The sequence below is a fragment of the Carassius gibelio genome, chromosome B6, assembly GCF_023724105.1.
Source record: "Carassius gibelio isolate Cgi1373 ecotype wild population from Czech Republic chromosome B6, carGib1.2-hapl.c, whole genome shotgun sequence".
Taxonomy (NCBI): Eukaryota; Metazoa; Chordata; class Actinopteri; order Cypriniformes; family Cyprinidae; genus Carassius; species Carassius gibelio.
This window is the reverse complement of record NC_068401.1, coordinates 25,245,051-25,264,174: the sequence shown is the minus strand read 5'-3', so window position 1 is coordinate 25,264,174 and position 19,124 is coordinate 25,245,051. Positions and strand designations below refer to the sequence as shown.

The 19,124-nt window shown below is 35.7% G+C and overlaps 1 protein-coding gene across 1 annotated transcript in view; it reads right to left on the bottom strand.

Moving 5' to 3' along the window:
- Window positions 1-5,732: 5,732 nt before the first annotated feature.
- LOC127959660 (heparan-sulfate 6-O-sulfotransferase 3-B-like) overlaps window positions 5,733-19,124 on the bottom strand; it is a 29,619-nt gene continuing 16,227 nt past the window's right edge. The window contains exon 2 of the mRNA XM_052558958.1: window positions 5,733-10,237. Coding sequence (XP_052414918.1) covers window positions 9,499-10,237 — 739 coding nt within the window. The 3' untranslated portion in view covers window positions 5,733-9,498. The remainder of the gene's footprint in view (window positions 10,238-19,124) is intronic.

Here is a 19,124-nt window from a genome sequence, read left to right as displayed (position 1 = left end):
GGCCTGTCTCATTAGATTTGTCTTCATGACTTTCTAATGAACTCAGCAGGGATTTAATAGAAGGAACTTGCATTGGCTTATTTAGGAAATGATTGATTAAATCATTTCCCAAATAAGCCACGGCAAGGTCCTTACACCATTACACATTTTGGGTGTAATGTAAATGCAAAACTGTTCTATGCCTTGTCTATTAATGTTAGGAAAAGTTTCCCACTTTTTTTGCCATGTTCATCCAACTTTCCTGACGTTTCACCATCTTCTGACTCAGAAAATCGCCCGAGCTTCCCACATGGTGCCGCGGAAAGCAGAGAGGGAGTAAATTAGGTGGCTATTTCAGTCTTCTGTAGCTGGAAAGGTGATATCTTCTGCCTCCATCTTTCTTAGCAGGTGAAAAATTAATTAGGGATCCGTGTCTGGTGTTGCTGGAAGCAAACGGAACAATGCATAAGTCATCGGGATAGATTGCTGCCTGTCACAGCACAAAAAGTCAGTGTGAGGCTCATTAATGGCATTTATAGATTTGCCAGGGGAAAATGCCAAAGTGTGTAAGGATGACAGTCTGGACATGCTGTTCCCACACACTGTCTCAAACTGACTGGTGTTTTTCTGTTCCTCACACATGGTGGAGTGTATTTATCGCTGCCCCTTATGCGTCTCCTTTGCCGAAAACGACAGGAAAACAGGGTCGTTATCGCATATAAATTAATTTCAGCACAAATAAATATGGTATATGCACATTTTTGCCGTATTACTTAAGTCAAATTACTCTGTATATGTTTTACATAGTCTATTATGTATTTCTATATAAAATTATATAATATAATAATAATAATGCATTTTATTTCATGGCGCCTTTCAGAACACCCAAGGTCACCTTACAAGCAATATACAGGTCACTGCATAGGACAAAACACACAACAAAAAAACAGCATATACATATTAAGTGCATTTAAGTCTCAATAAAACATGTTATAAAAAAGCCTGTATAAAAAGATATGTATTAAGACGCGTTTTAAAAGTCAACAAGCACTCGATATTGCGAACATCGAGGGGAAGAGAGTTCCATAGGTGGGGGGCAACATAACTAAAAGATCTGTCATCCATAGTAGTAAGTTGAATCCGAGGTACCACAAGAGAAATTGAATATGAAGATCTAAGTGCACGTGAAGGAGTGTAAACCTGGAGAAGTTGAGTAAGGTATTGTGGTGCAAGATTATAAAGTGCCTTATAAGTGAATAGCAAGATTTTGAATTCAACTCTATATTTTACTGGAAGCCAGTGCAATTGCTGGAGAACCATCCATGATGACACCCAAACTTTTAACCTGAGAGGAAGTACAGATTGCAGTATTGTCAATGTGTAAAGAGAAACGATTAGATTTAGACACAACAGATCTAGTGCCAACAAGCAGGGCTTTCGTTTTATTGCCATTTACCTTCAAGAAGTTTGTTGAAAGCCAGTCTTTAATTTCAGCTAAACAGCTTGACAAAGATGGTGGAGGAAAAGAACTGGTGGGTTTGGCAGACAGGTAAAGTTGGGTGTCATCCGCATAACATTCAAATTAATACCATATTTCCTTAAAATATCACCAAAAGGGAGCATAAATATAATGAAAAGAAGCGGGCCCAAAACAGAACCCTGGGGAACACCAGTGGTGACTTTACATGTATTTGAACTGAAACCTTTTAATTGAATACACTGACTGCGTCCAGATAGATATGACCTAAACCAAGACAGAGCAGTGCCAGTAATACCTATGGAAACTAATCTGTCAGTAAGTATGTTATGTGAGACAGTATCAAAGGCAGCGCTCAAGTCAAGAAGGACAAGTATAGTTAAAAGCCCAGAATCAGCTGCAAACAGTAGATCATTGGTTAACCTAACAAGAGCGGTCTCAATGCTGTGGTGGGGACAAAAACTAGATTAGAATGTTTCATACAAATTATTATTGGACAGACGTTCATGAATTTGAATTGCTATACACTTTTCAACTACCTTAGAGATAAATGGTAAATTTGAAATTGTATGAAAATTTTCTAAATGAAAAGGATCACCTCCTGGTTTCTTAAGTAAGGGTGTAATAACTACCTTAGAGATAAATGGTAAATTTGAAATTGTATGAAAATTTTAAAAATGAAAAGGATCACCTCCTGGTTTCTTAAGTATGGGTGTAATAATAGCAGATTTAAGAGATAGAGATACAAAACCAGAATCAAGTGAAACATGAACAATTTTAGTAATCAGCAGCAAAGGGCTGGTAAACAAGCTTTTACTAAAGGAGTTGGTAGAGGGTGTCGAAGATTTAGATTCACCTATCAGACCCACTATCTCTGAAATAGTTAGAGAAAAGTTAGAGAAAACAGAGTGGGGAGGTGTGTGAGTGATAGACTGACAGGAGTCATTGAGAAGAATACCAGTAAGTAATTGCTGATGTACATTTTCAAGCTTAGATGCAAAAAAAGTCAAAAAGCGACCACATAGGTCATTGGAATACATATCAGATGGCAAAGAATCAGGTGGTTTCAGAATATTGTTAACCACCAAGAAAAGAGGCTTTGCTCATTGCTAACCCCAATTACGTTGGAGTAGTAATCGGATTTAGCTTTAGTCAGTGCTTTTTTATAATTTTGAATATGTTCAGCAAACATTTCTTTATGAACAGTAAGACCAGACTTGACGTAAAGCTGCTCTAACCTACGGCCTTTAGTTTTAAGTTTACGCACTTCAGGTGTAAACCAAGGAGCTGAATGTACAAATGAAACAATTTGAGGTTGCAAATTCGTCTAGAATCATGTTCAGTCCATCATCGTAATATTTCACTAGTTCATCAACAGTAGAGAAATCAGATTTACTTGAGAAGATGGCAAGTTCATCAGCAAAAGTAGGCAAATCAATGTTCTTAATATTCAACACAGGTTTACCGTACAAATAGCCAGTTTGGCACAGAATGACACCAGAAAGTGATCTGATATGGATAGATCAGAAACGGTACAATTAAAAGGTGTTATACCAGAGCAGCAAACAAGATCAAGAGTGTGCCCCTTAGCATGAGTGGGCAGTGTGTTAAATTGTTGTATACCAAAGCAATCCAAACATGATACAAATTTTCACTTTTTATATTGCATGTATTTATTAAAAATTTTGTATGATATTTTTATGAATTAAATACAATTGCTAGAAACAATTTTACCCAGAAATTGGTAATTGCACACTAATTACAAAGAAATTGCAAGTACCCAGTGTTATTTTAATGTAATTAAGACACTATTATAGATTTTATTAATATTTTGAATCAGTTTTTTATTTGTATATATTTTAACTAATTAATTTTGTGTTTACGTGTGTCTGTATAGTTTAAGTTAACCGATTACCTTTTAAAGTAGCGTATTGAATTAAAAATGAAAAAGTGGAAAATGCTGAAAATAGACTAAAGAAAGCCTGAAATAGTATTTTCTTGTATTTTCTTTTATTTTGTTTACAGTTTTTCTAACAATAAAAAAAAGCAGACATATAGTCACTAATCAGGTTTTTTAACTGGTAATTTTTTTTTTATAAATGACAGTATAGAAAAGTTTGGGGAGTTTGAAAAATTTACAAGTTGAGCAATGTGTGCTTTTTTTATTGGAGTCTTATATAAATCCCCTAACACAAAACAAATGTTTCTGAGTAAGAATGGGTCACTGCAGCATTACTGAAAAATCCCAGGGCAGCTGGACCTATCGCTCTCTCCACAGAGAACAGGGTTTTGAGTAATGGCAGTGGAGGGCTGCAGTCACCTCAGGAGAGGGGCCACATCCTGCTGTCCATATTCATGAGCACATCCTCTTCTTTACTGCAAGTTCCCTCTAAAATGGCATTTCTAAGCTATTTAATGTTCTAGCATGTCTTTAAAGTGGATGAAGCGGTTAAGTGACACTCAAATCCTGATTCTCCAGTGTCATCAAAATATAGCACAAGTCATATGGACTATTTTTATGATACTGTTACAGTTATATCTAGGTCTTTTTGGTCTTTAACAGGTTCTGGTAATTTTATGTTTTCAAAATGAAATGAAATTACATTTTAAAATATATTCAAACAGAAAACAGTTATTTTAAATGTTACATTATATTTCTATTTACCAAAACATTTTTATTATTACTTTTTTTTTACTGTATGTTCAATCAAATAAAAGCAGCCTTGCTGAGCATAGAAGAGCAGAGAATAAAAAAAATAAAAATAATAATAATAATAATGTCACCTACCCAACTTTTGAACAACATATGGATTATTACGGCAGAAAGTATAGACTCCCTTTTAAGTATAGAAACCCTTTTAATCTAGCTTTGCATTTTCCAGTATTTCCAGCAGAAACAAATCTTAAAGGGATACTCCACCTCAAAGTTTTACCCAACTTTTGAACAACATATGGATTATTACGGCAGAAAGTATAGACTCCCTTTTAAGTATAGAAACCCTTTTAATCTAGCTCTGCATTTTCCAGTATTTCCAGCAGAAACAAATCTTAAAGGGATACTCCACCCCAAAGTTTTAATTTTGTCATTAATCACTTACCCCCATGTCGTTCCAAACACGTAAAAGATTTGTTCATCTTCAGAACACAATTTAAGATATTTTGGATGAAAACAGGGAGGCTTGAATTGAATAACAGTGTGAAGGTCAAGGAAAGTATGAAAAGCATCGTCAGAATACTCCATCTGTCATCAGTGGTTCAACTGTAACATTATGAAGTGACGAGAATACTTTTTGTAAGTGAAGAAAACAAAAATAGCAATTTTATTCAGCAATTCCTTTGTCAACAGTCTCCTCTGTGTCTCTCTATATCACTGTATGCTGCATGTGCTCTTCTGTAACAGCCGCACCACAAGGATGTGCTGTTTTCTTTCAAATTAAAGCTAAATATACGTAGAAACAGCGCATCCTTTCATACTTTTCTGGGCCTTGACAGTGTAATTTACTTGGCAGTCTATGGGACAGTCTCAAGCCTCCAGGTTTTCTTCCAAAATATATTAAATTGTGTTCTGAAGATGAACAAAGCTTTTACGGGTTTGGAACGACATGGGGGTACGTGAATAATGACCACCTTTAATTTTGGGGTGGAGTATCCCTTTAAAGCTATAGATATATTTACATACAGTAAAGATATCACACGCTGCTGTTGAATTGACAGAGCTGTTGGATTTCCTCATTCACAATTAAATTTTCCTTTCATCAGCCTTAATTTTGTTTCAGAGCTTGTTTCTGCGGTCTATTTTGGGAGCCCATTTCTCAAGGTTTCAGGAGATTAGAGCTGTGAGAATGGAAGCTCACAACAGCTCAACAGCTCGTCTGAGCATGACCACATACAGCTCACCAGAGACCACACATTCTGCATGCTCAGACCCTTTGCCAGTCCACACACACACAGACACAGACACACACACACACACACACACACACACAGAGAGAGAGAGTTTCTGTCATCTGGAATGTTTAAAGAGAAACCGCATGAAAATCAGACAAGATAGCTGCTTAAAACACCACTGTATTGACAATGTTCAGACAATTCTATCGAGAACCTAACCTGGGTTGACATGGCTGCTAGATTCAATATCTAATTTAAATGGGCCTGTGGTGTGACAAATGAGGATTTGAAAGTACAAATATTCCATGCATTCTCTAAATAAAAACAAAAGCATGAAAACTGCATGCATTTGACATTTTGATAAAATAATCATGTTTGGAACAAAATATACAGGTGCTAATTATTTTCAGATATAATACTTATTTATTTGACTCAATAAGTACACTTGGAAAACAAATCGATTTACACCTGTAGTTGTGACCATGCGAACGTCATTCTCATACTATTCATTTCATTTTTAATATCTCACACACTTTACAAACTGAGAAAAACAAGCAAACGTAAAAAGATTCAAGTAGACAAATTGGTCTAGTCAGACCTTCTGGTCTAGTGGACCGTGTGTCCAGTGTATGTACACATCCCTTATTTTAATATTTTCCAAAACAGAAGAACAGACAGAGAACTGTTGAGATAAACCAACAGTTGAGATAAAAATGAGATAAACCAGTTTTCATTAGAATAACATTCAGCTGTTGCTCCTCTTAGATTAGTTTATTGGCTATTATAGTGGTATTTAATCTAATCATTAACCCATTTAATCTCACCGATCACATTAGACTATGTGCAGTTTCACATGGTTAGTGCAAATTGTCACATGACCAGAGCAGTTAATGTCCTGTGTGCACCAGGAGAAGCTAGTAAAGAAACAAAGATCTTTAGTCCACGTTATCTTTAAGGTGTCTAGTATTAATATATAAATTCATAATGACTTAAGTTTGTTCGGTGTTGCCATAGATTCAGTAAAATTGTTGATGGTCACAATTGTAACTTATGTATACATATAAATCCTGTTGCAGTTGTTAGTGAAAAATGCACTTAAATGTTGCAATTGCAAAATATTGCACTAAATTAAAAGTTGAAATTTTACAAATAAGTTACAATTCCGTTTTTTAATAATACTGGTAGCACTAATATAATAATTATTAAAAAGTATTATTATTTCAAAGGGTTTCTAATGACAAATCATATGGATAATTTAATGTCTGAATTGGGATTTAACCAACCCGGTCTCACGGCAATTCATACATATTTTACAAGGTGACTTATTTGTACGAATTCGTAAGACCACACTCGTACAAATTCATACAATTTTTGCCAAATCGTACGTATTTTACGAGTTGCACAAGTCGTATGAATTTGTACGAATGACCTACACCTAACCCCGCCCCTAAACCTAACCGACACTGGGGTTTAGACAAATCGTATAAAATCGTACGAGTGAGGTCGTACAAATTTGTACGAATAAGCCACCTCGTAAAATACGTACGAATTGGTTGTGAAATACAGTTGGATTTAACGGTTTAATGATCTTTTGGTCACATGTGAGGAAAGACATCTTTCTTTCAACTGCTTTAGCTAGCCATATTGTGACGTGCAGAACAGAAAATAATGCTGCGGGGGAAACACGTTTTCAATTTCATCAGAATAGATTTAAACATTACAATTGCTGGTAGAGAGGTTTTTTTTATGATGGTCTTAAATGAGCCTGGGTTTACTGACCATCAGACGCAAGAGGAGAAGACCTGTTAGAGAGGATGAAGATGAATGAAAACAGACTGAGGCTATGTTCAGAATAGAATAATAGCTTACTACCTGAATCCTGTGCAGTACAAAAGTCAGTGACACAGTACACACATGATAAATGTTTCTGTAGTATGCTACATTGCTGTCACATAACAGTTATTAAGCTGGAAACCTACATTTATATTTTGTCGTTTGTGTGCAAAAATGTTGCAACTTTTGGCAAACCAACAACAAAATGAGTGAATAAGTAGATGTTAAAATTTAATATTTGACTGATATTGAAATTCTGTAACTTATTATACTGATAAGCCAATAAGCCAAATAGTATATTAATGTTATGGCTGATATTAAAACACTATAGTATTTTACCTAAATTATATAAATATTACACCAAAGACTTTCTTTTTTTTAATGCAACAAGTGAATTTGAAAGTTCAGTATGTAATTCTGACAGCTAATTCCAAATATTGGAGAGCCTCCTCCTCAGATTTGACTGACATTCAATGCAGGTTGCCAGATTGAGGACACACAGCAGGAGCGCAATTGACCATTGAAGGAGACAGGCCTTGCACTGTAAGCTGATGAGCGTGGAATCAAACAGACCAAAACAAAAACAGACATTCCGACATGGAACACACATTTCAAAGTAGAATGACTTGCTGTAGCATTGCTTTTCATGTTTCTTATATATCTGTAAACATGGTCGTTTTTGGTTTTAGTACAGTTTTAGTACAAAAAATCATATACAGCACCTTTAAGCATCACAACATCATAACACAGTACGGAAATGTAGATTAATTTTGAGATTTGTTAATTACTGCATTGAACAGTGCTAAGTAGCCTTTTTCACATTTCTGTGGTTCATTAGTTGGGTAAACTTCTATAGTGGTGAATGGAAACTAGGGATGAAACGGTTACTGGTTTGACCATAAATTAGGGTGACCATACGTCCTCTTTCTCTTGGACATGTCCATTATTTCCCACAGAATCAACTGTTGTGGTGGGTCGATTTTCTCCCATGGGTAAAAGGTTTGAAATATTGCATAAATTACATTTGACTGAAATGCTTGTATTGAAACAGTTTGCTGTGGTAAAACAGTTGTAGATATTAAGTTTTGTGAAGGATGGCAACTGTGGAAGGAAGCCTTTTAGCAAAAATCCTTAATATCTGCTAACTGTTATGGTACCGATATATTGTGCATACCAACTGAAAATCACAGTTAATCTTACTTCTGTTTCATTGATGACTCTGAGAAAGCAATGTCAACTTAAGCACATTGCACTGTTTGATAACCTCATTCCTTGCAGTGGTTCTCAAATAATAAGTTGCAATTCAAGGGTGTTCGAGTAGTGGAAACAAAGCTAAATACAAATACTAACCCTATAAAGCCTACTGTTTCATATTTGATATGCAAAAAGACATTACTTGAAAGACATCCATACATACTTTTTTTAGAAAAACCATGTTAAACCTGTTCCATAAATAAACTCTCTCATTTCAAAAATGAATTTGTCTGACTATTTAATCTTTACATGGTTAAACTGCAACTACATAATGATGCATGGCTAGGACAGCAATAAATAGTCTAAGAAAGTTTTAGAGTGACAAACAAGCACATATCAGTGCCAAAAATGTGTAGATGATGCTCACTTAAGTGAAGGTGAAGCACATACTGCTTTGGGCCCATTCACATTGTGTGTTTTTTAGTGCTCCATCTGTGCTATTTTTAAACGACTGAGCTATGTAAACATGCATCAGATGGACATATTTGGCCATTGCACCACATTTGTCAAGTAAAAAAACATCCACATTTGTTTTGCTCCATCTAATCGGTTCTTCCATTTCAGCGTGCTCTTAAAAATAAAGGTTCCAAAGGGAGGCTTTCATAGCGATGCAATAGAAGAACCATTTTTGCTTCCTCAAAGAACCTTTCACTTAACCTTTTCTTAAAATATTTTTATATTTCATTTTTTTGTAGTGTGAAGAATATTTTCAAAATCCAATAACCACTATACAGAAACTTCTTTAGAATGCACATTTAGGTTCTTTACTGACATGCAAAGTTCCATGAAAAACCTTTAACATCCATAGAACCTTTCCATTCTATAAAAGGTTCTTTATAGTAGAAATGGTTCAATAGATTATTGAAAATTCTTAAAAGTAAGGAAAAATGGTTATTTTAAGAACTGTTCACTAAAAAGGTTCAATGGGGAACCCAAAACGGTTCAATGGAAAAAACTGTTTAAAGTGGATAGTAGGTATACTGCATATTCTGCACAGTATGCATACTATATACTATCAAGTTAGTAAGAGTCGTATGTTATTCTGAACGGAACCAGAGAGCACAGAATCACCACCGCACCACCTGACTGCTGTAGTCCTCCGTCACCCCAGTTAACTCCATATTTTCCTGCTCCAAGTCTTTTTGTTCGTCATCCTCCTGTTGTTGAATCTGTGAAGCTTTCTGTTCCTTCATTCTCCTGCGTTGCTGTCGTTTCCTCTCTCTCTCCTCCTGCCGCTCCTGATGGTGGCAGTACTGCACGCGCTGTGAGAAAAGCTCCCGCGCATATTCATACAACTGCATGTCTAAAGCGTTCAACTCCTCTATGCGCCTCCGGGTAGATGTCCCAACCGTGACCCCGGCCGCCCGCGTCCCGTTAATCTGAGTGAAGGCGGTGATGAAGTGCAAGCCGAACGTCCTCTCAAAAAGGAACTGTGTTTTGCGCTGGAACTCAGTTAGGCCGAAGAACGCCATGCGAAGCAGGTTGCGCTTGGCGCTGCTGAGGAGCAGCTCGGCGCGCCGCTCTTCACTCATGGAGGACAGGTTGTAGCAGCCCACCAGGCTGAGATCAGCCAGCATGCGAGTCTGTCGGTTGTTGGCCAGGTTCGAGGGACAGTTCATGAACTCCTCCAGAGACACGCCGGTCCAGTCTTCACTGCTGTAGCAGGCCGGCAGCTCGTCTGGAGTGGGAGGACGCCCGTCACACATGTGCAGTGCTGTCTTCCACGTGGCGCCGCGCTGCACGTGCTTCCACTCGCTCAGGTAACGCGACACAGGGTCTCGCAACAGCGTGATGTAGTAAAAGTTCCTGTGAAGAGAACACAGAAGGTGAGGGATCTAGAACAGATCTAGAAATATCCATCCAGCATTTCTTTTTTCTCACAGAAAAACAAAAAAGTTCCGTTCACATTTCTGTCATTAAATGGAAAAGAGAGGATATTCTAAAATTCTGCAAATCTATAACATTTTTATATACTGCTGTTCAAGTTTTGAGGTCGGATGATTATTATTTTTTATTTTCGAAAAAAATTAATAATGCTTTTATCCAGCAAGGGTGCATGAAACTTTTTAAATCATCCATATTCTACTCACCCGAGGTGTTTATTACGTTTGAAATCTGGGTATTTATCTTACACAAACAGATGGATTCAATACAGGGCGCATTTACTCACCTCCCGGAGCCATGTGAGGGATGTTTTATTATTAAGTTTTTTAAGCAAGGCACCAAACCCCCAACAAAAGTCACATATACCAAGGATGCTTTGAGGGTGAGTAGAAGATCTATTTGAAATAAATGCCATTCATTTGAACTTTCTATTCATAAAAATAAGTTCAATAAAATAAGTTGATCAAAGTTTCCACAAAAATATAAAGCAGCACAACTGTTTTCAACACTGATAATAATAAATCAGCATATTTGACTGATTTCTGAAGCATCATGTGATCCTAAAGAATGGAGTACTGATGCTGAAAATCCCTTTTTGTAATCACAGGAATAAACAGAACACAGTTATTTTATAATATCATACTATTTTATAATATTATTTACTATTTCACAATACAACAGAATTTTCTTTGAAAAAATACTACTGAACTCATTCTCACAAAAATATGAAAACCATTTTTACAAAAAATATATATATAAATTCTAATGATTATTAAATGTGTATAAAATATTATATAGAAAATATTTAGCTTCTATAGTTTCTAATATTTAGATTTAAACTATCAGAGAAAAGAGGAAAATTCACTCATAGTTCATTACAAAGCCTGATTTAACCACATTACAATCATAGTCTGAATGCGGCAAAGAAATAATACAGGTGATAGAAACTTCTGCCATTAATACTTCAGAGCCTTAAAGAGAAAACAAGTTTCCAAATTATATTTATCAGAAAATGAGAAAAACAACCCCAATAAAAGATCCAATTTTCTCGCTCTGCAATGAAATCGCTCAGCACCCAGAATAGCGTGCTCATGCTGGAGCGAACGCGTGGTGAGATGTGGTCTGCTCATTGTCAACAAGTTCCTCATCATTTGTCTCATTTCCTCTTGCTGGGATTGTTACCTCCTGCATTATTTCCAATCAGTTCAATAAGGGCTGAGCGTATCTCTACTGACACAAGTCATCCATAAGATTATAAACTCAGAAAAACAACATTAATTTACATCTTATAAGCAAATATTTTCTTATGTGTGCCAGAGACATGATGTGCAAAAACAAATGCTGAAAATACAGTGTCTTGGGTATGAATCTCATATTTTAGTTTGCAGGGAGCTGTTAAATTTCGGTGTAAAGAGATACGTTGGGATATGATTTCATGCCAATCCATCTTAGATCTATCGAGTGATCCGCCACATCACGTTCAAATTACGGCCCAGAATGTCATACTGGCTATGGCATTATAATGCAGTGAAATCAATAATGCTCCACTATGGTAATCCATCTGCTCTTCAGCACTGACCTATTGGAGAAGCACTGTCAAATGCTAACCCGCTCAATACAGTCAAGCCGAGCAGGATATGATATGATAATGAAGGTCAGATCGCTGATCACAGGCTGCACAGAGGTCAGTCTGTTACTGTGTAACATATCCATGAAGCATTCAAAGTGTTTTAGAGGTATTCAAAAAAAGAACTTAATTAAACTGAAGAGAAGTATTCTTTGCAGTTAGGCCTTTTCAACCAAAATAACCTTTATAAATGGATTTGGGTTAGTCTTTCAGAAGCTTAAATTTGTTTAGTTATGCTTAATAGATGCAATTCAAATCTGAAAGACTGAGCGAGATTCAAACTCAGGTCAATGGCACACATGAACCAGTCATTACCATGTTCACTCCTCTGAAAAAGACACACTTTAATCCTGTACTAAAAATTTGGAAAAAAGATTTCAGAAAAATATTACAATTCAGATAATTGTTAACTATAAAAGTGTTAATTATTATTTATTATGGATTATACTGTGTGTGTGTGTGTGTGTGTGTGTGTGTGTGTGTGTGTGTGTGTGTGTGTGTGTATATACAAATAGTATTCTGCCTGCTTCAAATCAAATCGGACACAGAGATAAAATAGTGCGGTAAGATCACATTTACTTGAATTAATTATACAATTTATTTGTAAATTAATTAGCAATCGAGAGAGAAAGAAGTGACAGTTGTGTGTGCTTTACCTGCATGCTGCGTCCGCGCATCTCTCTCTACAAACAATTAATTACTTAAAAAACAGCGCCACCTCAACGCTGAAAAATATAATGTAGCAATCTAGTATCTAGGCTTTTTTATTTACAAAGATCGCAGGGAAGTATTGACAACAAGTTTATGTGTGTGCATTGCAATCTGCAGTCTCCGACTCTGTGTATGTGTAAGTGATGAATGTGGGTTTATGTGCATCAATTAAAGCAGCGCATAAATATTGAACGGTAACTAAACTCAAGTATTCAGACAGACAATGGAATAATTTACTTTTAAAGGGGGGGGGGGGGTGAAATGCTATTTCATGCATACTGAGTTTTTTACACTGTTAAAGAGTTGGATTCCCATGCTAAACATGGACAAAGTTTCAAAAATTAAGTTGTACATTTGAAGGAGTATTTTTGTTCCAAAAATACCTCTTCCGGTTTGTCACAAGTTTCTGAAAGTTTTTTTCGAGTATGGGTCTGTATGATGTTAGATGGAGTGGAATTTCCTTATATGGGTCCTAAGGCACTTCTGCCGAATACTCCCGTATAGCAGAGACGAGACATTCACTGATCAGAGCGAGAGCGTCACGAATTGTCACAAAAGAAGTGTGTTTTTGGTTGCCAGGGCAAGACAACCCTGCACAGATTACCATAAAAAAAACAGCATTAAGGGACCAGTGGATGGAGTTTATTTTTACAGAGCGTCAACGGAGTTGTGCAAGTGTTTTTGTTTGTTCCCTGCATTTCGAAGATGCTTTTTTTACAAACAAGGCCCAGTTTGACGCCGGATTTGCACATCGTTTATTTCTCAAGGATGATGCAGTCCCAACGAAAAAGGGTCACGATCGTGTGTTGGAACCGCATGCGGTGAGTAAAACTGCTTAAAATATCTCTGTGTTGTTAACTTAGCTATCGGCGCGTAAGCACATCAAGTAAACAACATGCGATGTTGGCATCAAACTGCACTTCACATGTGCAGCTTAAAAAAAAAAAAAAGACGACATAAAGTGGAACTTAGTCATTTTCCAAAACCGCTAAGCAAATATATACAGTTTCAGTACATACCACATAGAGACGTTGTTGCTGATGCTGCTCTTGTTCAATTTCAGCCTCTGGATCTGATTCTGGATCATAAATATACGGCTGAATCTGACTGTTAGCCATGGTTTGTTTTGGATGATGTTTTTTTCCTCACGGTAATGTCACAGCTTCCAAACGCTCTCAACGCAAAAGCCTACTTCGCACTCATGATTCTTTAGCTCCGCCCACACGTCACGCCTCCAGCCGCTCGTGTTTTTCCAGGAAAAAACGGTACAGACTATCTTTCTCTTATAAATATAATAAAACTAAAGACTTTTTGGAGATATGAAGGATGCAGTACTACTCTATAGGTCTCAAGATTAACAGGATATTGAGTGAAAACGAGCATTTCACTCCCCCCCCTTTAAATGACTGGTTTGTATTCACTTGTATTCACATTTGCAGCACGCTTCAGAATTATCTGAAGCCCACCTTCCCCAGCTCCACCTGTATAGATCTGCTACAGGGGTTTTATATGCTATCTGAACAGCAGCATTATGTCTTCAATACTCACAGCACTGTATTGCTGTATACATTGATAGTAGCATGTTGTACTTGCTTACAGCAGCAGGAATAATCTACAACTACAGAGATAACCAGCAGCAGCAGCAATTCAGCAGCAGCAGATGGAATAGTTCACACAAAAAAAAAAGTCAATCCAAGATGGGGTCACTTTCATTACCAGCAGTGGATCCTCTGTAGTGAATGGGTGCCATCAGAATGTCTTTCCAGACTGACTGGATGATTATGAGATCAGGTCTCTGTGTGGAGCACTGGCTGCTGTCAGACTCATTGTGCAAACAAAAATCTCACTGAATTATTACATTTAATGGCAAAAATAATGTTTGGAAACTGTCACGCTACAGAAAAAGATAGAAATAACGGACTTAAAATAATTTTTTGTTGGTGAAAATACTAGTGGCCTAAGAATTTTGCATAGTACTATGTATATATATATATATATATATATATATATATATATATATATATATATATATATATATATATATATACATCTCTGGCCTCTCGTTTCTAGCTAAAATACGAATCCTCTATCCATAATATTGCTTTCTTTTCTGAATATGGAGAGATATATGCACATATCGAGCACCATTTACAGTACATGTGAAAACAGGGTACACACTTCTACACTGGTAGGACTGTAATAATTTGTTATGAACTTTGATTTGTGATTTGTTTCTTACAAACATGCAGCTTTCACTTCACAAGATATTGGAGAGGTTTGGATTACTTGTGGATTATTGTGATGTTTTTTACTTTCATTCTGACGGCACCCATTCACTGTAGAGGATCCATTGGTGAGCAAGACATGTAATGCTAAATTATTATAATCTGTTGAGATGAAAAAACAAAATCTTCTACATCTGGATAGCCTGAATCCTGAAATTTTCATCATTTTTGGGTGAACTATTCTTTAATATCTCTACATTCTGTCCCTCCAAAATAATAGAAAAAACTGAAATATAACAATTATTATAGAGTAAAAACCGTTAAACTGCATTGGCAAGAATATGTGTTGGTTTGGATCTGGATCTGTAATATTTACCACCCAGTGACTGACAAAGACGGTTACCTTCAATGAAAAAACTGCAGTCCCACTCACTGGTTTATACTCTATACAATCACTAACAAACAGCAATATCTAGCTATCAAAAGCTTTTTATGAAATATATAAATATATATATGAAATTTCCATCTATGACTTTTAAATTTAATTTCCATTTATTTTCCAGGCCATGAAGTTTTCCATGACCGCGGGAACCCTGTAAAACATGACTGAGCGAGAAAGACAGATTTCCAATCTATTAAGACAGAGTCAAAGCTTCCTCAATAACTTCACGGAGGTGTGCTAATTAATCTCCTGAAATTGTTTTTTAAGCACACCATTTAAGTAGTCCGCTCAAAGACTATTAGTGTTCCTCAGAAGAAGGCAGTCTCTTCTCATTACTGATATACAATCAATGACAGTAATACTTTCTACCCGGCTGGCAGTAACAGATTACGGGAATTAATCACTATAATGAACTTCATCAATTCATTGAACATTCACTGATAAATATACACTTTATTCATTTATTTTTTTAAGTAAACGCATAAATAGGAGACTGATGCTAGCTGTCATATTTAGCTGTGTATATATTCTCAGGGTAGCTTTATTTTTAAAGTCAGTTTCTGTGTACAATTCATGTTGTCACGCTATATATGGTGGTTTGCTATAATGGGAAGTTTCCATTAAACTGCCTTTTATAGGATATTCAGTCAGTAAAATTATTATGAAACAAACAATTCATGCAAAAAATTTGCAAGGTACAAAAATATTTACATTCAACAAGGACATTTAAATTTATCAAAGAGACTAATCATAAAGCAAATCATATTTAGCCCAAATACTGTATATAGCCTACTGAAAATAGAGTGATCCCACATTCGCCATTGATTGACTGTGCATAATTCAGAGAAATTGCAAACTGACAGGCAGAGAAAATTTCAGAAGTCCATAAGTTTCTGTGGGCCTAAGTGAGTGGTCTAGCACAGATGCTAATTTAGTTAGTGAGAAAAAAAGGTCTGTATGTGGTGGCTGACAGAGCGGATAGCACATTAGACCACTTACTTAAATGACCAGAGGAGTGAGGGATAATGTGTTCTGTGCCTCCTGGACAGCTGAAATACCTACTGATATCAACCGAATTTAATTACTGAGAAGGCGGTGTGCTAGAACGCCAGTTTATGCTAATGCTAACTGAAAATGCTAACGGAAATTCCTTTCAACATCAAGGGCCAGATTCACTAAACAGGGCAATAGTGTGAGAGCGCAATCCCACAAAAGCACTGATGAGAGTGGAAAGTTCTGTGGCTGATGCGACTGAAAATGCGCAATTTAACAAACACTGTAAAGATCAAAGCAGTCTACAAAAAAAAGTGCACTGAGTCGCATAGAAGCAGAGCTGGATAATCAGGTGAGTACAATCTACTAACAACACAGGTGCAAATGGGTTAGGACATGCATTTTTGGGGCGTTAAATAATAGTTCAAATATCAGTATACTGCCTACCCCTGCATTAGTAAATGACTTTGCATGATTCATGTAAATATTCTCCTCCCATAAATTTTGCATCTGAGGGGGAAACTACTACAAATGCAGATGCAAATTAACTTTTTTTATGCAAAAAGAGAGTTTGCACATCTAATAGCATTGGATAAACATTTCAAATTTTAACATAGTTTTTTTGTGTGTGCCATATTTCAATTACTGTTAAAAATAACAACACTACACTGATTTAAACCGAAAACTCATAAGTTCAGGAATGTTTGAGTCTTTTTAAACAATTAATGTAAAAGAACTGGAATTTGTATGAAAAAACTGTATAAAGGACAAAAAAAAGCTAAAATACTAAAACTGTATAAAGGAGAGAAAAAAAAGCTAAAATACTATTTCATCTATAATGCGGTTGTAGAATAATCAGGTCTGAAAACCTGCAGGAAACAAAACAGAATATAATTGTGTTTTCCTTATATCGCATCAATGGACTGTTAATTGAAACAAAGACATTAAAGAAACAGGTGACACTTTTTTAGAAAAAAGAATTGTCCTGAATAAGGACTGGTTCTTGGGTCCAAAGGCTACAGATATGTAAACTGAAATCTTTAATAAATATTTAATCCATACAGTTCTAATCTTCACCGTCCCCTGCTGATGTCATCGCACAGGGACAGCTGTCATTCTGTAGATAAATTTATCTTGAGAACACAGTTATCTAACGCAGAACACAAGACGTCCCTGCTATCTCTGGCATTTGAAAAGTATGTGATATCTGTGTTTCAAAATGATTCATTGGACAGATGATATATCAGAAGAACCACAGGTCATATGAATATTTCTATTATAGTATATGTTACAGGTCACAAAATGTCATTTACAGTTCTTCTGTGTGGTTTATTGATCAATCAGTGATACTTCATAAGTGTTCTGACTGAACCCCAGTAAGATAAACCAGAACATAGAATTACTTGTATACATCTTCATTAAAGGTTACAGTTTTTTTTCTATATATATTCGAATGACATATTATGCTCAATAAGACAAAGACTGTAGCTAAATAATACATTTATATTTCAAGTAGATTTAACATAAACATTTGACATTTACAGAAAAATACCAGCAGCTGTGGTTGCCAGACCTTCACCATTAAAAATATGGTAGCAACATTTTAGGTTTTACAGACTTAACTTATTTTCACAATAAAATAAAATTTTATTAACTGATGTAATATGAATAAACAAACATATTGAGGTACTAATATCTGTTTTGAACCACTGTAATGCAATGATAACCACCAAAAAACGGGTGGCGATGAGAAAGGCACATGATGAACCAAAGCTCATCACAAACAGTTTTTTTTACGAGCTGAGGAGGGCAATACTTATAGAAGTTTCGCAGTCTGATTCACAGACACAGACACACACACACACACACACACACACACTAAACACCATCATGGTAACACACATGATACTGTTATAATGTAATAACATTAATTTTACAACATTAGATGTTGTGTACATAACTAATGTACATAACTGATAAGAAAAGAACTTCCAAAAGCAGTATTTTTAACAGTATTTTACTGTAAAATTATGTTAAACATAATTATATATATTCACTGTATATAGTATGGAGACTTACTGTTAACAACTTAACAGGTTTTACTGTAGCATTTTTACAGACTTTTACTGTGAAATCACAATCATTTTTTACAGTGTAGGAAAGGAAGCAAAATATAAAACAAAGTGAAATTCAAAGATGTTTATGTCATTGAAGTTTAGCCACAAAAGCAAGGTTAGTCAAGATATAGATAGTGGATGGATGGACAGACATACAGACGGATGGATGAATCGATAGATAGATAGATAGATAGATAGATAGATAGATAGATAGATAGATAGATAGATAGATAGATAGATAGATAGATAGATAGATAGATAGATAGATAGATAGATAGATAGATAGTGGACTGATGGATGGATGGATGGATGGATGGATGGATGAATGGATAGATAGATGATAGATTTAATACATTTACAGTTTTTTTCAATCGCTAACAAGCGCTTAACCATACTTCAGATACTTTTTCTAAACTCTTAACACAGACTAACACCTACAAAACACAATTGGCCAAATGGATCATTTTCTTCTCAAAAACACATTTTGTTAAATATATACTAAATCTTCATTTCAAAATAGAACACCTCTTTCTCTGCACAAACCAACTTTACCAAAACACTGGAAATCTGACTCAAAATTAAATTATTCTGTCAAAGAATAACACTTGTTTTCACCTCACAAGTTACATGCAGTCAATCAAAGTACACCAGGTTTCAAAATACTGGCTATTGTTGACATTACAAAAACTGCATA